At 40.5% G+C, this 16560-nt stretch overlaps 1 protein-coding gene across 1 annotated transcript in view; it reads left to right on the forward strand.

Moving 5' to 3' along the window:
- Window positions 1-2233: 2233 nt before the first annotated feature.
- hydin (HYDIN axonemal central pair apparatus protein) overlaps window positions 2234-16560 on the forward strand; it is a 65140-nt gene continuing 50813 nt past the window's right edge. Inside the window, exons 1-6 of the mRNA XM_028408739.1 lie at window positions 2234-2308; window positions 3341-3460; window positions 4870-4989; window positions 5088-5222; window positions 5828-6027; window positions 6608-6732. Of these exons, the coding sequence (XP_028264540.1) occupies window positions 2234-2308; window positions 3341-3460; window positions 4870-4989; window positions 5088-5222; window positions 5828-6027; window positions 6608-6732 (775 nt within the window). The remainder of the gene's footprint in view (window positions 2309-3340; window positions 3461-4869; window positions 4990-5087; window positions 5223-5827; window positions 6028-6607; window positions 6733-16560) is intronic.

Below are 16560 nucleotides of genomic sequence, written 5' to 3' on the forward strand. Positions count from 1 at the left end.
TGACAGTCCCACTACAATACAGGAACCTGCCTGTGTGTCTGATGCTGAAGACACTGTAGGGAATGGGTCTAATTTCAGCGACCTATATCTGAGAAATATATGTATGTTTAACTTCTTCCTGTCAGTGTATGATGCAGAAATTCTTTCACACTACCACATGTACTCTGTACTCTGCAATAATATTGAAATTATAATATTTTGCAGCCCTATCTCTAAATTTATCAACACGCAACATTCTGTTACTGGGTAGCAAAACATTAAAGGTTTTATAATTTCAAATCTCTTTTGTTGTACTTTTACATACTGCTCTACTCCAACTCCATCCCCGACGTATTCCTCTCCAGTGTCTCTTCTTTCCTCTCCCTCCTCGGTCACTACCTCACCGGCATCAACACCAGCGGTTATCTACCTGCACCAAACTGGCTAGACAATTTTCAGATACCACAGCAGAAGCGACAAAGAGATCGTTTACCCACTACCCAGTGGGACTGCACTGGAGTTCCTCCAACGATAAATTTTCTTTCTTGTTATAATATCACAAAATGCAAGGCATTTGATATCCCACCTGAGATTATTCTCTCTCTCTTTCATAAAGGTGTCTTTTCTATAAATCCTGAGAAAGGCAACAAAGTACTCAGTCAATCCCAGAGTCTTCCCTCTAATCTCAGACCTTGCTGACCATGAGTGGACATTCCAGTGATGTTGAGGGATGATATCACAAAAGGTACACTGGATGTTATATACACACTGCAGATGTGTTAGAGATTCTGACAGTTTTAGAAGATGTAAAGTTTTACTAGATAGATTGTCTGGTACGGTTTGTACATGTTCAGCTTTACTGCACTGGTTTTTGTACTGTAAACAAGTTGAGCTAAACCTGATAGTTCCAGGTATGTCTTAAATTGCAACACTTAACTGGAGGTGTATAATAAAGGAATAGTTCACTTTAAAGTTAAGTTCTGTCATTATCTACTTACTCTTATGCTGATGAGAAGTCTGTTACCTTTTAAACATGATTTTCAGTCATACAGAAAGTATTTCTTCAGATTTATGATTCAAGACTTTAAACTTGCTGATTTTATTTTGATAAAATGATTTGATGCTTGAAAACCATACACTATATGTACACCACTTAGTGGTTAGATTTGTACCAAAAAGTACATTATATGTTCTCAAATTAAGCATAGGGCTTTCCTGGCAAATTGTTACAGTTTGTAAGTAAAAACTACAGATTTTAAAATTGGAACAGTTTCAAAGTGAATTTTGTGATATGTTAAACTTCAAATATGTCATATTTACAACTTCAAAAATATCAAATAAAGAGATTCTATATTTGAACATTGTAAGGTTATAATTAAATATAATTAATGCTTTTATTTTCTATTTTTTAATAAAATATTCTTAAACACATGAAAGCAGCATTAATTATAATCAATCTCTGAGTGCTGAACTACAGAGCTAGTGATATAGATATAAAATATCATTTGAATATTGTGTACTCTCAGAATAAACAACACAACAGTTGGCATTATAACTTTGACCCCTTGAAAAAATTAGGATAATAATAATAACAGTATCATCTATAATATTAAACATTAGAATATTGGACTAGTCTACATTATATATACATTTACGTCATACTACTGTACTATAGAATAATTCAGCTCCTCTACTTGTATTTCCTCGTTTTCAATACAAATAGGAAGTTTGTGCTGTAGTAGCAGCTGTCCAATAAGGCGACAGTTTATTGGATGGCTGTTGAGTGCGTTGCCACACAACAAACCCATAGCAACAACTTGACTGGAGAGCTGCGTTGCCACACAACAAACCCATAGCAACAACTTGACTGGAGAGCTAGTGCTTCAGTGAGAGACTTGTCTATAACAGAAGATTGTCTACAGGAAGGTAAGACTATAGCAAACAAATGAATACTAGAAAAGCATTTCCTAAAGAAAATGCAAGTTTGATTGCTGCAGCTGAAGCATTGCTTTGAATGCTGATGTGAAGGATCGCTCTGAATTGCTGGAGAATCTGCATATCTGAATTTAATTTGCTGAAACATGGTTTAAAATTTAACAGATGAAGTTCTTGTTTGAAAAGAAGAAAATATTTGAATTTTAGGAAGATATGAAAAAAATCCTTTGAAGAATGCAACCTCCTGAGATGACACAGCACATGACCTTTCTCTGTTTTTGTTCTGCATTGCAGGTTATTTTTCAATCAACACATCACAATGAGCACTACATATCCAATGAGGGTATCTCTGCTCTGCAATAAAAAACTTGTAAGGGAAGACGAGCCAAGATGGGTGAGTGAATCCTTGTTGTTTCTCTCCAGAATTAACTTTGCTACTTCTGGTTTAACTGTGAAACATTATGGCAACATGACCGCTTCAAGTCACACCGAATTAGAAGTATAGGCTAACACAGCAAAACACAGAACCCAGATTTTTCCTTGTGAATTAACAAGGGGCCAAATGTCCTGTGACCTACGTATTGGACATTATCCCATTCTTTTAAAGATCCTGCTTCCAATGACAGATTGTCCTAATAATTACCTTGGCTTCTCAAAGGGGACAAAAATCAATATCTGACTGCAGTGTTTTGTTGCAGTGACCTCAACTCAGCAATTTTAGGCCTCTGCTCTCTTCTGCTTTACTTACAGTTCCTCAAAATTGGAAAAAGCTCAATATATCACTCATTATCTGTCTTTAATGTTGACTGGAATCATTTTCTCTATATAACATACATTACATTTGTGTATAAAGCAGCACAATGTTTACACCTTAACTGATGACGATTCAAATTTATCATGTAAATACATGCCACATCATTTCACACACATAGCTTTATAGAAAATAGTGTTTACTCGAGCAACTTTGTTGTCTCTGAATAATAGATCGCAGTGTATGATGAATACACACCTAACAGCTGTTAAATATTGCATATACAATAACCCCCTCTGCTACATAATTCATTTACATCTGAAGCTAAAAATCCCTTTCTGAATTAACCCTGAAACAGGCTAAGTGCAGTTAGATGTTTCTTTGCTTCTTGAGCACTGATAAAGAGGTGCTAGAGGATTGTGCAGAGAGAAGGTATTAAACATAAAATGATACTGATGGTCCTCACTGAAGCAGGAGAGTATCAAGCACATTATTAAATTAGCCAATGTTTTTAATACAGGTCTCTCTTGTATATATGGTACAGCTGTAACGCCTCAAGTTGAGCTCATTATCTCTTTACTGTTTTCTGTAGTATCAGTCACTGCTAATTTAAGATACCATAAACAGGCTATCAGTGCAGTTAGTCTAACAGCATGTGCTGCTCTGTGGTTGCAGGTGACTCCATCGGTTTTCTCCCAGGAGATGCAGCAGTCCACAGAGGAGCGGTTCAGTAACATCACCGAGGTGCACCCGCCTCATGTCCTGGAGTTGCTCGACATGGCGGCGCATCACAAAGTAAATGCAAATCCTCACTGGATTAATAACTTACATCCCAGCAGGAATAGTTGCAGATGGCACAGTGATGCTGAAAGCTGACACTAATAACTAGAATGATGTGGTTTTATGTGGATTTGATGTGCATACTAGAGGCTGGTAAAATCATCAGTGACACAATGACAGCAGCAGAAAACAAAAGTCAGACAGGAGTTTCAGAACTTCAGCTGCTGACTTCCATCTTTATGAGATCAAACCCACAGGGAGTGCACCTTAAAAATTTGAGTCTGGGAAAAACACTGGAATCAACAGTTGATATTGACAGAATGTCAAAAGACCTCAAGTGAGTGCATTTGTTAACACACACTGTTGGCTCTTGTTACCTCAGTCCATAATTCTGTCACGTGGTTGGCTTATTGGAAGTGAAACTAACTTAAACCAGAAACAAAAACAACAATCCATTTAAACTTCTTATTATTTTAAATCATTACTACCGCTGGCTACAAAGCACGGACTGTGTGCATAAGGAATTTACATTGAACTAAAACAGGCAGGCACTAAGTGATGGGCAGAGGGCAACCAATGTTACTTAATTCTACTTTCAGAAGGAGAGTTTAACAAGAGCTTGAAGCAGAAATGCTATCAAACCGTTGAAATGTTCCCTCAGTTTGCATCTCACCTTGTGAATCTTTTGCTACGTTGTCAAATATGCAAATGTGAATGTCTAATTTCTAGTTTAGGTCACAGCAGGTGAAAAGTAGGAGCAATGACCAGCAGGATCTTTTTAGGTCATACTGAATGCCAGGAAATGTTGCTATATATTATGGCACTTCAGTTTAATGCAGTAAGAGGGGGTATATAGTCTAGATATAAAGTCTAAAGTTTGAATTAGTGTACATTTAAATTGTAAGTCTTTCTTCTTTACTATAATTATTAACTTAATATAACCTGTATGTTGTGCACACAGGTAAAACAGGAGTGGGGCAGGGCCTCCCTTAAAGAATGCAACCTCATTTCTTTCTTATGGTTCCAAACCACTGCACTATAAATACATATTGCAAATATTGAGACCATATGCCAAATAGCTGTACATGGAAGAGCTGTTCATCTATCCATGTTCTGAACCGACTTGACCCTGTAGTACAGGGTGAGGGGGGATCTGGAGCCTATCCCAGCTATCTACGGGTGAGAGGCGCTGTACATGAAAGAGCTGTTCAACTATTATGAATTAACATTCCTTACCTAATGATGCAGTGTGCAGTAATCACATCAAACCACTTCATTCTTCCATGTCGTTTATTAGTAATCAATATGAAATTATGATATTAATTATTCTGTGTTTTAACTCATCACAAGTTAAGCAATAGTTAAGTATATTGTAGTGCATTACAGAGGATTATGAGGAATTGTGTTTGTATGTGTGTTGTCAGATATCCACTGTAGATATGGATCAAGCACTTTTCCAGCCCTACCCATCTAAGCTGGTCTTCCAGAACTTCATTCCTGCGCAGACCTACAAGCTACCGCTGCTTCTTCTCAACAATGACAAGGTGTGTGTATAAATAAGCTTTGAAAAACAAAGACATTCAAGAAATGTTCAATGTTGGTTGTGTAGGCAGTAAATATTTTTGTGTGTGTGTTTTTTAAGGTTTTACGGCAAGTGAAACTGGAGCAGCAGGACTCCCAGTATTTCCATGTGGTTGGTCCAGAAAATGCAGGTAGCAAGGTTGCACCTGGAATGTCTACCACTTTCACAGTCATCTTCACCCCACAGGAAAGCAAGGTATAGTGCAGTTTGACTGCTTCACACAATAGTCAAACACATTAGGGTGAGCCTCAGAGGGCACAAAGATGTACCATGGTATTGCACTTAGACTTCAGATAAGAAGCTGACACTCTTTTCAAATCTCTTTAGGGATTCAAGATGTAGGTCAGAATTTGGACATGATGCACTCACTATGTCCATACAGGACAATTCTATGGGAAAGCAATGTAATCAGATCACAAACTACCATGATGGACACATACAAGTCTTTTAATACAAGCGTACATCCTGTGCGTTGATTTAGTTGAAGCCTACAGAGTTTTACTGTTGTCCTGTTCTATTGTGTAGCACTTTTATACCTCATCTATGTTGTCTTGCAACTGAAAAACTATAATGTAGGCCGTTCATTATGCTGATTGAACTGAATTAAATGTTTTAAAGTAACCAATGCTACTTCTACACAACACACGTACACATGTGCTATTTCTTTAATGGTCAACTAGTGTGATGCCTAAGTGTTTTGCAATTAATAACATGATTGAACAAGCAAGCTAAGGTTAGCATGCTGGCTGTAGCTTATTATGTGTAGTACTCAGTTCACAGAGTTGTCTTTCTTCTTCCAGGACTACCACCATAGACTGGTTTGTGTGACAGAAAGGGAACGCTTTGAGGTCCCAATACATGCCATTGGGCCACGTGCCATTCTAGACATTCAAGATGAGTTTCATTTACCCGTCTGTGCCGTGAAAGCTGGCACAGAGAAAACTCACTTTGTCCGCAACATAGGAAACAGCATGGCCAAGTTCAGTCTGCACACACAGAGGTGAGAGTACTGCCAATATGGGCTCTGTGCTACTGTGTTTATTATACAGCAGAAAGTCCTGTTCAAAAGTATGCCCTCTTTTGATTTTGTGTTTTTTTGCGTGAAAACATTGTAATGGGTATCAGTATTAAGTAAATACAACCTCGAAACAACATATAATCATAACTGTATATAATGATTTATCTAAAATAAAGCCAAAAGGAAAAGAAAAAAACATGTGTTCAATACTGCGTCCCCTCTTACTGCTTCGGTAGGAGTTAATTAGTTGGGCTATAGCAGGTGCTGCTGATGATCAGTCCTCGATGAATTGATCATCGGCAGGTGTACAGACCTCTATCAATCTGGAAAGACTTATAAAACCATTTCAAACTATTTGGACCCAAGAGCTGCATGTCAGAGCCTACAGACCTCACTGAGCATGCTCAGTATTAATGTGACATGTGACTGTCTGGCAGCAACTTAACTCGGCTTCTACAAAAACAGAATTAAAAAAGGGTGTACTAACTTCATGAAAAATTAGACATAGAAGCAGTCATCCACTTCTTCTCATAGTCTCTAAAGCATTAACCTATAATTCCAGGCCCTTCTCGGTGACGCCCTCCAATGGAACTCTTGATGTCGGAGAAGGCATGCAGGTGACTGTGTCTTTCAACCCCATGACTGTAGGAGACCACAGAGAGAACCTGTTGCTGCACTACCACACTGGTAAGAACTTTCATGACTATGGCCTCTGATAAAGCCAGTGTCTGTTGTATAGTTGCATCCTCATGATTTCCCAGAGCTGCGGTGAGATATTCACAGCACATTCCGATTTATTTTTGATAATACAAATAACCATGGTGTCAATTTTTCATGCTGTTATTTTTCTGAAAACTAGATGATCTCAAATATTTTAAATGCCTTGTGAATCTAATGTCTCTTTTTGTCAGGCTGTATCAAAATGTCATGAGGCTGAACTCTTGGTGTCATGTAAATGTATATCAGCATGTCTTTTGTCATATTTTCACTCATGTACGCACACGCATGCGAGACATCAAACTATAGAGAAGTGTCACCTCACCAAAGCACATCTTCTGATTATATGTGTGTTATGGCCTGGCTGACACACGCACATACAGATGAAAGCAGATATTTTCAAACTACAAACAGAGTTTGCATAATCAGCACTGTCAAATGGAGTGGAACTAAAAGGATGAATGTGTTTACTGTATTCACTACAATATGATTCTCTATCTGCAGAGATGGTGACCCTGCAGCAGAACAGGACTGCTAAACAGGGCCCACTCCTGACACACGCAAACACACACACAACACAATGGTTAATAGAATTTACATTTTTTCAGTTCATCTCACGATTTGTTAATGTTGCCAGACAGAAGGACATTCAATTTTATCAAGTTAGAACCCAGTTTGTTTTATATTTTTTTAAGCGTGTGTATTTCGTGTGCCACATATGCAGCCTTATCAGGGTTTTCCATCCTCAGACCTATCAGTAGCATCCCCACACAAATGGATTTTCCTGATGATCCAGTTACTGGCTCATTGTTTCCTCTCTTGTTTTTGCTAAACCTAACACGTGGAGTTTTCAGTTATATGTGTATAGATGTTTGTGGTTTTGGATTTAGAATGATCCTTTAGCCAAGACAGAGCAGATGAGTGTACTAACGAGGTACTTTGGTATGTGTATGTGTGTCTGCTTGGGGCCATGAAGTCAAAGGTGACATTAGTAATGGTAATGAGAGGAGAATCTATATAACATCCTCAGGGAACTGGACTGTGAGCATAGTGAGAATGCAGCTCCTGATATCTGTGCTGTATTGTATTTATTTGTTCACTGCAAGTGATCTCCTTTTCTCTTGTTGGTGTTTCTAGTTAGTGTGAGCGTGAGTGTAAGTTGTGGTGGGGCGGAGTTTAAACTGGTTTTCTGGTCTGTTTTTCATTTCTTGTTTTCACTGTTTTCTCCTGCATTATCAGATAAGACGGTTTCTTTATTTGTTGTATTCCTGTTGTCAGGAGGTATGGCGTCTGTGACGCCTCCTTCCACTATCTGACACGGTGCACACATAGTTCCGTCAGATGGACCATATGTACCATGTGTTCCACCGTTCATTCCAAATGAGTTGTTTGAGTAGGAGCTAAGCCCTTCTGGAGTTTAACAGTGAGTTTAAAATTGTGAGTTTGGGGTGTAAAGACCCCAAACTGTAGGATGTCCAGTCTATGAGGAGACAGGTGTTCATGTTTCTAGACTCGCTGACAAAGACTTTTGAAAGTGCCTTTCTATGTCAAACAGGGTGACGTCTCCTACATGGCGTATGTGAGTTCAGGACAGATGAAGTGTTTTGATGTGGTGATGTGGGGCATCAATGGTTTGCGTGTCCACACAAGCAGCAGGAATGTGGCTGCTTCCGCAGCTGGTGGGTCTGCACCCAGCCGATGCCTCCATGGGAGCATCAGCTCCGGAGACTGCCACAAATAACGTGTTGGTTGTTAGGGAAGTGAAGAGGTCCACTTCTCTCGGGGGTAACAGTACTATGGATGAGTGTGGGTAAAGGGCAGGGGTCTGCAGGTGAGGTTAGTCTGAGCTCCTCTCAGGCTGTAGACAACAACATTGCAACAGGGCTGGTTGATGAGAAGTGGCCTTCAGTGATGAGAGCTTGCTATGTGACAGCCAGGCTTCATGTGTTCCAAGGGGGGATATGGAAGATGAATATGAGTTGGACAATGCATCCATCTCTGAGACACCCAGCATGAGCATGAATAAATCTGTTTTTGACGAAACCTTTAAAAAAATCTGTCAAAGTGGAAGGTTACTTTAGGGACACTGATACATTCAGTAAATTTTCTTAAAAAACAAGTTGGTTTTGACCTGCTAAATGAGAAAAAGTGCTTCCGTCCAAAAAAAACACATCACTAGTAAAACCCAAAGGGTGAAAGTGAAATGATGATGCAGCCTTGGGTATTTCTTTCTCCTCTGTTTTCTAATTGCTTCTATCTGTCTGTTTTCCTTCTCTGGCCTATCTCTGAGAAGCCTCAAATTGGGGTCTCTTAATATAAGTGGTGGGAGGGATAGACAGAAAAGAGCTTTAATCTTTGAGATATCAGAAAAAAGATTGATGTGTTGTTCTCACAAGAAACACATACAGTCAAACAAGATGAGACCGAGTGGGGCCTACGGTAGAAGGGTGCCTATAGGCTTAGTCATGGAACAAATTTCAGTGCATGGATGGATGAAGTAGCTGTTCCCAAAATGTTCATTTTTGTTCCCTTAAGTTGTGGTGGGAGGTAAAAAGGAAAAAAAAGGAAAAGGCACAAACACATATTTTTGCCAGCATTACACCTCCTATTCCTCTGCCATGATAAAACTGGTAATTAATGACTTGGAGTCAGATAATAAGAGCATCGAGGAAGGCTTGAATAGGAGTGCAAACAACATCACTGACCCTCTGCTGGAAGGTTGGAGTTGAGCTCACTCTTGCAAGAGAGGGTTAACTGATCCCGGTTCCTTCAGCTTAAGGACATGGATGCCTCAAGCTCTTTTTTTAGGGCCCAGCACCGAATGGTGCAAGAGCCCTATTGAAACCCTTAGGATTATTATTAGGGCCCGAGCACCGAATGGTGCAAGAGCCCTATTGAAACCCTTAGGATTATTATTAGGGCCCGAGCACCGAATGGTGCAAGAGCCCTATTGAAACCCTTAGGATTACTATTTTTTTTTAGGGCCCGAGCACCGAATGGACGCATTCCAAAACTCTTACAAAAGTCTGACGGTGTGGCCGGGGCGTGGCCGGGGCGTGGCCTCAAAGTTTGACCATTTCTGAGGACACAGAAAGTCTCTATAACTTCTTCGTTTTCTGTCCGATCTGTACGAAATGTCACATGTATGATCAGAGTCTGACCCTAAACACATCTATACAACAATATTGAGGCTTTGACAGAGCGCCACCTACTGGCTACACAAAATGTTGTGTTTTCATAGGTTTTTCTGCCTGCCCCTGTGGCCTGTTTTGAGTAGGGTCACGAAAATTGGCACACATGTTTATCACCCCAAGACGCACAAAAAAGTCTCTTGGACCCCCCCTCCAAACCCAACAGGAAGTCCGCCATTTTGAAATTTCTGTTAATTTTTTTGCGATTTGTGACCCTGCTACAAAACTTTTCACGCCTCGCATACTTCATCCAATCAAGCTGAAAATCACTGTGTCCACTCAGGACACGATACAGAATAGACGCATTCCAAAACTCTTACAAAAGTATTACGGTGTGGTGGGGGTGTGGCCTCAAAGTTGACCATTCGCCATTACAAAGGAACTCCCTGTGTTTTTTGCCCTAACACGTAGCCCCGCTGGCCAGTTTGACACAGGATCATGAAAATTAGCACACATGTGTATCACCCCAAGACGCACAAAAAAGTCTCTTGGACCCCCGCTCCAAACCCAACAGGAAGTCCGCCATTTTGACTTTTGTGGCCATTTTTTGGCTATTTGTGACCCTGCTTCAAAACTTTTCACGCCTCACATACTTCATGCAATTGAGCTGAAAATCACTGTGTCCACTCAGGACACCATAGGGAATAGACGCATTCCAAAACTCTTTCAAAAGTATTACCGTGTGGTGGGGGCGTGGCCTCAAATTTGACCATTCGCCATTACAAAGGAACTTGCTCTATTCTATGTAGTACTACCCATATACTTCATGCAATGTGGACAAAATCTTACACTACTACTGCTATGCTAAGCTACTGCTATGGACCCGAGTCTGAACAGATATATATGCTAATAGGATGATACGGTCATAGCGCCACCTACTGGTAGCAGGAAAGTTTGGTTGTAAACATGTGTTTGTTGTACATCTCTGCAAATCGGAGGAAAACAGAGCATAGGACAGGAGAGTATAGGAGACAAGAGCATAGGAGAGAAGACAGCAATAGCCCCGTGGATCGCAAGGTCTGCGAGGGCCCGCAATGCTGCTTGCAGCTTTAATTTTTTTTTAAACCTTGAGAGATCGGTGGCAGAGAGAAAGTTAATGACATGCCTAAGGCTGCCAGGGGGAAGTATTACCACTGTTAGAGGGCAATACTCTCTCTGCTGCCCAAAAAGGGGGATTTGGCACTTTTAAAGAACTGGAGACCAGCTGCCTTGCTCTGTTCAGATTTTAAAATACTGTTTAGAACACTGTGTAACAGACTGAAAGAAATACTAGCTAAATATTATTCATATGGTTCAGAGCTATTGTGTTCTGGACTGGAATGTTATGAACAATGATGTATGCAATTGTTACAATTTTAATATTGGTATTCTCTTAGACTCTTTAGACTAGGAAAATGCATTTGATAGGGTGAATCACTCTTACTTGTTCTTAATGCTTAGGGCTTTTGGCTTTGGTGATGGGTTTGTGTGTTGGTTAAATGTACTTTATTGCAATGCACAGTGTTTGGTGAAAATGGGGGCTGGGCTGAGCTGGCCAATCTCTGTACAGCAGCGCATAAGGCATGGCTGCCCCATCTCTGTCTGGTTGTATAGTCTGGCAATTCAACCTGTGCAGGTTGAGGGATCGGCTCAGAGGGTTTTCTTTGCATGGGTCCTGCAGGTTTTAACATTCCTTAATATTGTCTGCTCACACAGATAATGTAAATATCTTTGTGTATCCAGGAGGATGTCCAGCCCAGTTTAGATGCATGGGCATCTAAACTGGGCAAAAAGTGAGGCACTCTTGTTAGGTCAGTGGAGGGATGAGGCAGTGCCCTTTCTGCCAGAAGGTCTCTAATGGGAGAGAGAGGGGTTGAAGGTATTGGGAGTTTTTTTTTTGGGCACTGAGGTGTACAAATTAGGGAACTGGGAGGGAAACAGGGAGAAAGTGTACGCTCTGTTGTCTAAATGGAAATAGTTGCTACCCCAGCTGTCTTATAGAGGAAGGATTCTGGTTGCTAATAACTTGGTTGCCTCGACTCTTTTCATAGAAGATAGAAGATATCCAGAGGAAAATCCTGAACTTTTTCTGGTTTGGTACACACTGGATCCGGGAAGCAGCCCTGTACCTACCTGTAGCTGAGGGTGGGCAAGGTCTTATTGACAATAAGTCCAAAATTGTTGCTTTTAGACTGCAGAGAGTGGAATAGTTCCTTTCTAATAGTGGTCCAAGCTAGCTAGACACAGCTCAGCTGCTCATGAGAGCTGGGTGTTTGGACTACGAAAAACAACTTTTCCTGGTACAGAGTGCAGATCTTAAACTGTCTGGACCTACGCTGTTTTACAGTTCTGTATTGTAGGCCTGGCAGGGTTTTAAATTCCAACGTGGATGAAATCAGACTCCAGATATGTGGACTTTTGAAGAGCTACTGCAATGGCTTCCTGGAGACTCTAGCACGTCCTCCATCTCCGGTCCACTGAGCTCTTTGGCCCAGATACTTTCCTGAAGGGCAACTGGGGGTCCCTGTACAAGTTGCCGATTGAGAAGTAGACAGCAGACCTCCAGTGGAGGATTGTACATGGTGCAATAACTACGAACAGATACAGAGCACGCATGGACCCTGGGGTGGGAGAGGAGTGTGTGTTTTGCTCACCGATTGAAACACTTGCACGTTTGTTTGTCGAGTGTCCTAGACTAGGACCACTGATTGAGCTGGTAAAAAGGTTGTTTTTGGGATTTGGGATTTTCTTTTGCCTTATTTATTTTTGGCCCAAAATACCAGGCAACGAAGAAATCTGTTTTTATATTGATGAACTTTTTATGTGGGTCTGCAAAGTTGGCTGACACGCAGGAACAAAACCCTGAATTCTGGGTGCGCGGATCTGGTGCCAGTTTTTGAGGGACTGTTAAAGTCTCTACTCAGGGTGCAATATGCATTCTTATAAAAAAATGGACAAGTTACAGGACTTCATATGCATGTATTCTTTAAGCACTTGTTGTACATCCACACGTAGCCATTTACTTTCCCAGGTCCATCCAGCTGGTGAATAATAAAATCTATTACTTCTCCGACATCAGAATAGTCTTTGCGTTTAAGCCCATGCCATTTGTGTGGTGTTAGAAAAGAACTACAAAGTCACAGAGTGATGACGTCAGAGGGAAGCAACTGTTGGAGGGGTTAAACAGCAGAAAAATCTGTTATGTTATGGAATATTATGTTAGGGTATGCAATGTTATGGTATGTTAGGGCATGTTATGGTATATTATGTTAGGGTATGTAGTATGGTACGTTATACGTTAACTGACAGTTTAATGAAGTGATGTTTAAGCTAATGTTGGACTTACAGTTTTAATAACACGAAATTCTGAGCAGCCAAGTGTCTCTTGCTCGTAGTAATGAGCCTAACCGCAAGTGACTTAAGTATGTCATCGTAGTTCATCCCAAGCATAAAATAAAAAATAACGAAATTAATTCAAACTTGTCCATGTTAACAATCAGACAAACAGTCTAGTCCCTGCATGGAAATGACAATAATTTTCTCGTGGCCAGACATTAACTATCTCTTGGCCACGTGTTATTTTTTTTAATCCAATCCCACAAGAGGGGCTCTGTAGCTTTGTATTCATCAGTTGGTGGAAAGTGGAATCTTTATTGATGATGTCTGCTCCCTCCACGCGGATCACCATATCGGGTGATGTGCTGTGAGTTTAGGGTGTAAAGACCACAAACTGAAAGATAATCAGTCACTGAAGTGACAGGTGTTCATGACCAATGGGTCACACACTGAGGATGTGGGGGAGAGGGAAGAGAGGCATAGCCAGCCTGAGAGGGAGGAGGCCTCAGCGGTGCTGGGGATCCGAGCAGTTCATAGGCTGCAGGTGAGTAGGAAGGTTGAAGTAAAATGGCTGAGGAAATGTGTATGACTCAGAGTCGGACACAATCTCACAGGGTAAAGGGAGCAGGTAAACAGAGCTTTATTCCCTGGAGGATATACATCTTTTATTGCATGAAATGAGTCAGTGAATACTTTCAGGCCAAATTCATCTGGTTTGTCGATGTTCTAAAGAGACTGGTAGGTTTTGACCTTCTGGATGAGAAGAAAACGGTTCAGACTGAAAAAACATATCAATACAATAAGAAAAGAGAATAAAGTGAAAATGACTAAACGTTTGAGGAGGAAATGATCATGCAACACTTGGTGTCTTCATCACTTTACTGTTGGCTGCTGGTTTCTGTCTGACTGGATGTTATAGTGGGGTGGCTCTTCTGTGTTTAGCCATGGTACTAACACCGGTGCCATTCTTTTTAAGTCTTCATTGAATGCAGTAACCTTATCTTCCGCAGAAGTTGAGAAAAGGCCGTTTACTTATTGTCAGGGCAGATATAGATGGTGCAGTCTTCTCCTTTTGTTAATGTGTATAGTCCAAATGCTGGGGTGAGAGCACTGACAAAATGCAAACATCAGGCAGAAAGGATGAGAACAGAGAAATGATCTGTGGTCAGCACCTGCAGAACCTCTCCTTTATAAGGGTTGTCTTGATAATTGAGTTACACTGTGTTCTTTAAGTGTTCCCTTTATTTTTGAGCAGTATATTTATTTCATTTGTGAAAATGCAAATTAATTTATAACTTTTATGAAATGTTATTTTTCTGTCTTACTGTTCAAAATAAACCTACCATTCAAAGTGATGTGTAGTGTTTGTTGGTCCAGGTCTCTAATCCCAACATATTAGTAAGAAAGATTTAAAACAAATTACATATAGTGTTAAAAATGTGTGCAGTGGTTAGCCTACCACCACTTACGCTGTAATATTTATTAATTTATGCTGAGGCTAGAGTGCAAACTTAACAGCTATTTTGTCTGTCACTTTTAATTTATTGTCAATACCCATCAAGAATATATTATAAATTAGATGAATGGAATTTCAAATGTTTGTTTATTCTGTTTAACAAATGGGTCTAACCTCAGCGCAGTATCTTAATGAATCATTCACTCTCTCTTTGTTTACTCATTAAGTCTTTCTATTATAGGTGATAGAGCTGCTTGATGAATGTATGTTTTGATAGACACTGATTCATTTTTGTGTGTTTTTATGATAAATCTGCACGTTTGTGATAATCTTGTTAATGGTGTTTCTGATGGGCTTATAGCATGTTGTAGTTTGTTGCACAGTGGTCATACAGTATCCTGTAAGAGTAGCCTCAATTTAGCCAGACTCCCTTACATCAAAGGCAAAAAGAGGAAGATTTTGCCTTTTTTGGTGCACACAAAGGGATCAATTAGAGGTGAATGAATTGTTAGCATGTGAACAGGCCTTTTCTTAAGTGCATGTCATGAAGCCTTGTGAGTTACATTTGTGCAATCCATCCATGTATGGAGGGCTGTCGTCCCTCTACTGTAGGACACACACTTATCAATCACCCTTCTCCATTTGTTATTCTGGAAAAACAGCAAATTGTCTGCAAGATAATTATTATTGGATAAAAATAGAAACAGCAAATATGACAAGTCAGGTTGATAAATCATAGGGATACTTCAATCAGAAACAAATCAGCTTGACGGCCTCATCAAAGTTTCCATTAAAGCTATTTCTGTTACATATCCACCAGAGCAGAGCCATAGCTCTTTACTGGTGATTGTTTTGAGTAACAAAAACATGGCTCTTTGTATGTTTTCCCTCTCTGTACTGTATTCGTTATTGTTTTATTCCCCCATGTGTGTGACTTTTAAAGGATCAGGGGAGCTGTGCGGCTGTCTAAACAGGCTGAAGGACTGGCAACAGTAGCAGCATTAAGCTTTTATAATAGGAGGGCCAGCCCAAGTCCATAACACTACTTACAGCCCATCAAGAGACTATCATTTTTAATTTAGCACCTTTCCCTGTCTCCCTCACTCTCATGTATGTTTCAGGTCAGCGTGCTGCGAAAGACTGTGGGGGCCAGGGAGACCTCAGCTTAGGCTTTGCAAAGTCTATGCATGTGTACTGTATGTTAGTGTGTGTCAATTTGCATGTACATTAGCCTGCAGTACTTTATCTCCTGTTGTCAGTTAAAAGCCAGTGCAGCTTTATAAAAATAATTGTTTGCTCGCTTGTTTTCCATTAGGCTGCGTTAAACATTCCTTTTTCTTCCTTAAAAGTGAGCAGAGACTTCAGTAGCAACCCCCCCCTGTCGCTGCTGCTGATTGAAATGAAAAGATGGACAGCTCTTAGGGAGCACTGAGGCATCTGCTTTGACAGGGCTATAGCACTAAGGGGACTTGAGCACAGCAACCTTTTAGAGAAGCAACACACACACACACACACACAAACACAAACATCATGCAACTGCACATAAAACAAACACTAATTCAAGTACATGTACACACACTCACACAAACTGCAGATCTGCTGTTTGTGCTGTAACCAAAGGTAGCTGAGGGGGGCTGAGAAGTTCTGCTGCTGTGTACATAGAGCAATTATGAGAAGAGAAAGCCAGTGGGGTGGAGGGGGGAGGAGGGACGTGGTTGTGGTGTTAGACAGCCATGATGAAAGCTTAGCAATAAGCTGCAGCTCTCCCTGCCTGTCAGCTGCTGTCATAGCATCCGGATGCTGGAAGATAATTGCTTTTCTCTCTGGTTTTCCCCA

Source organism: Parambassis ranga, chromosome 6, assembly GCF_900634625.1.
Source record: "Parambassis ranga chromosome 6, fParRan2.1, whole genome shotgun sequence".
NCBI classification, from domain to species: domain Eukaryota; kingdom Metazoa; phylum Chordata; class Actinopteri; family Ambassidae; genus Parambassis; species Parambassis ranga.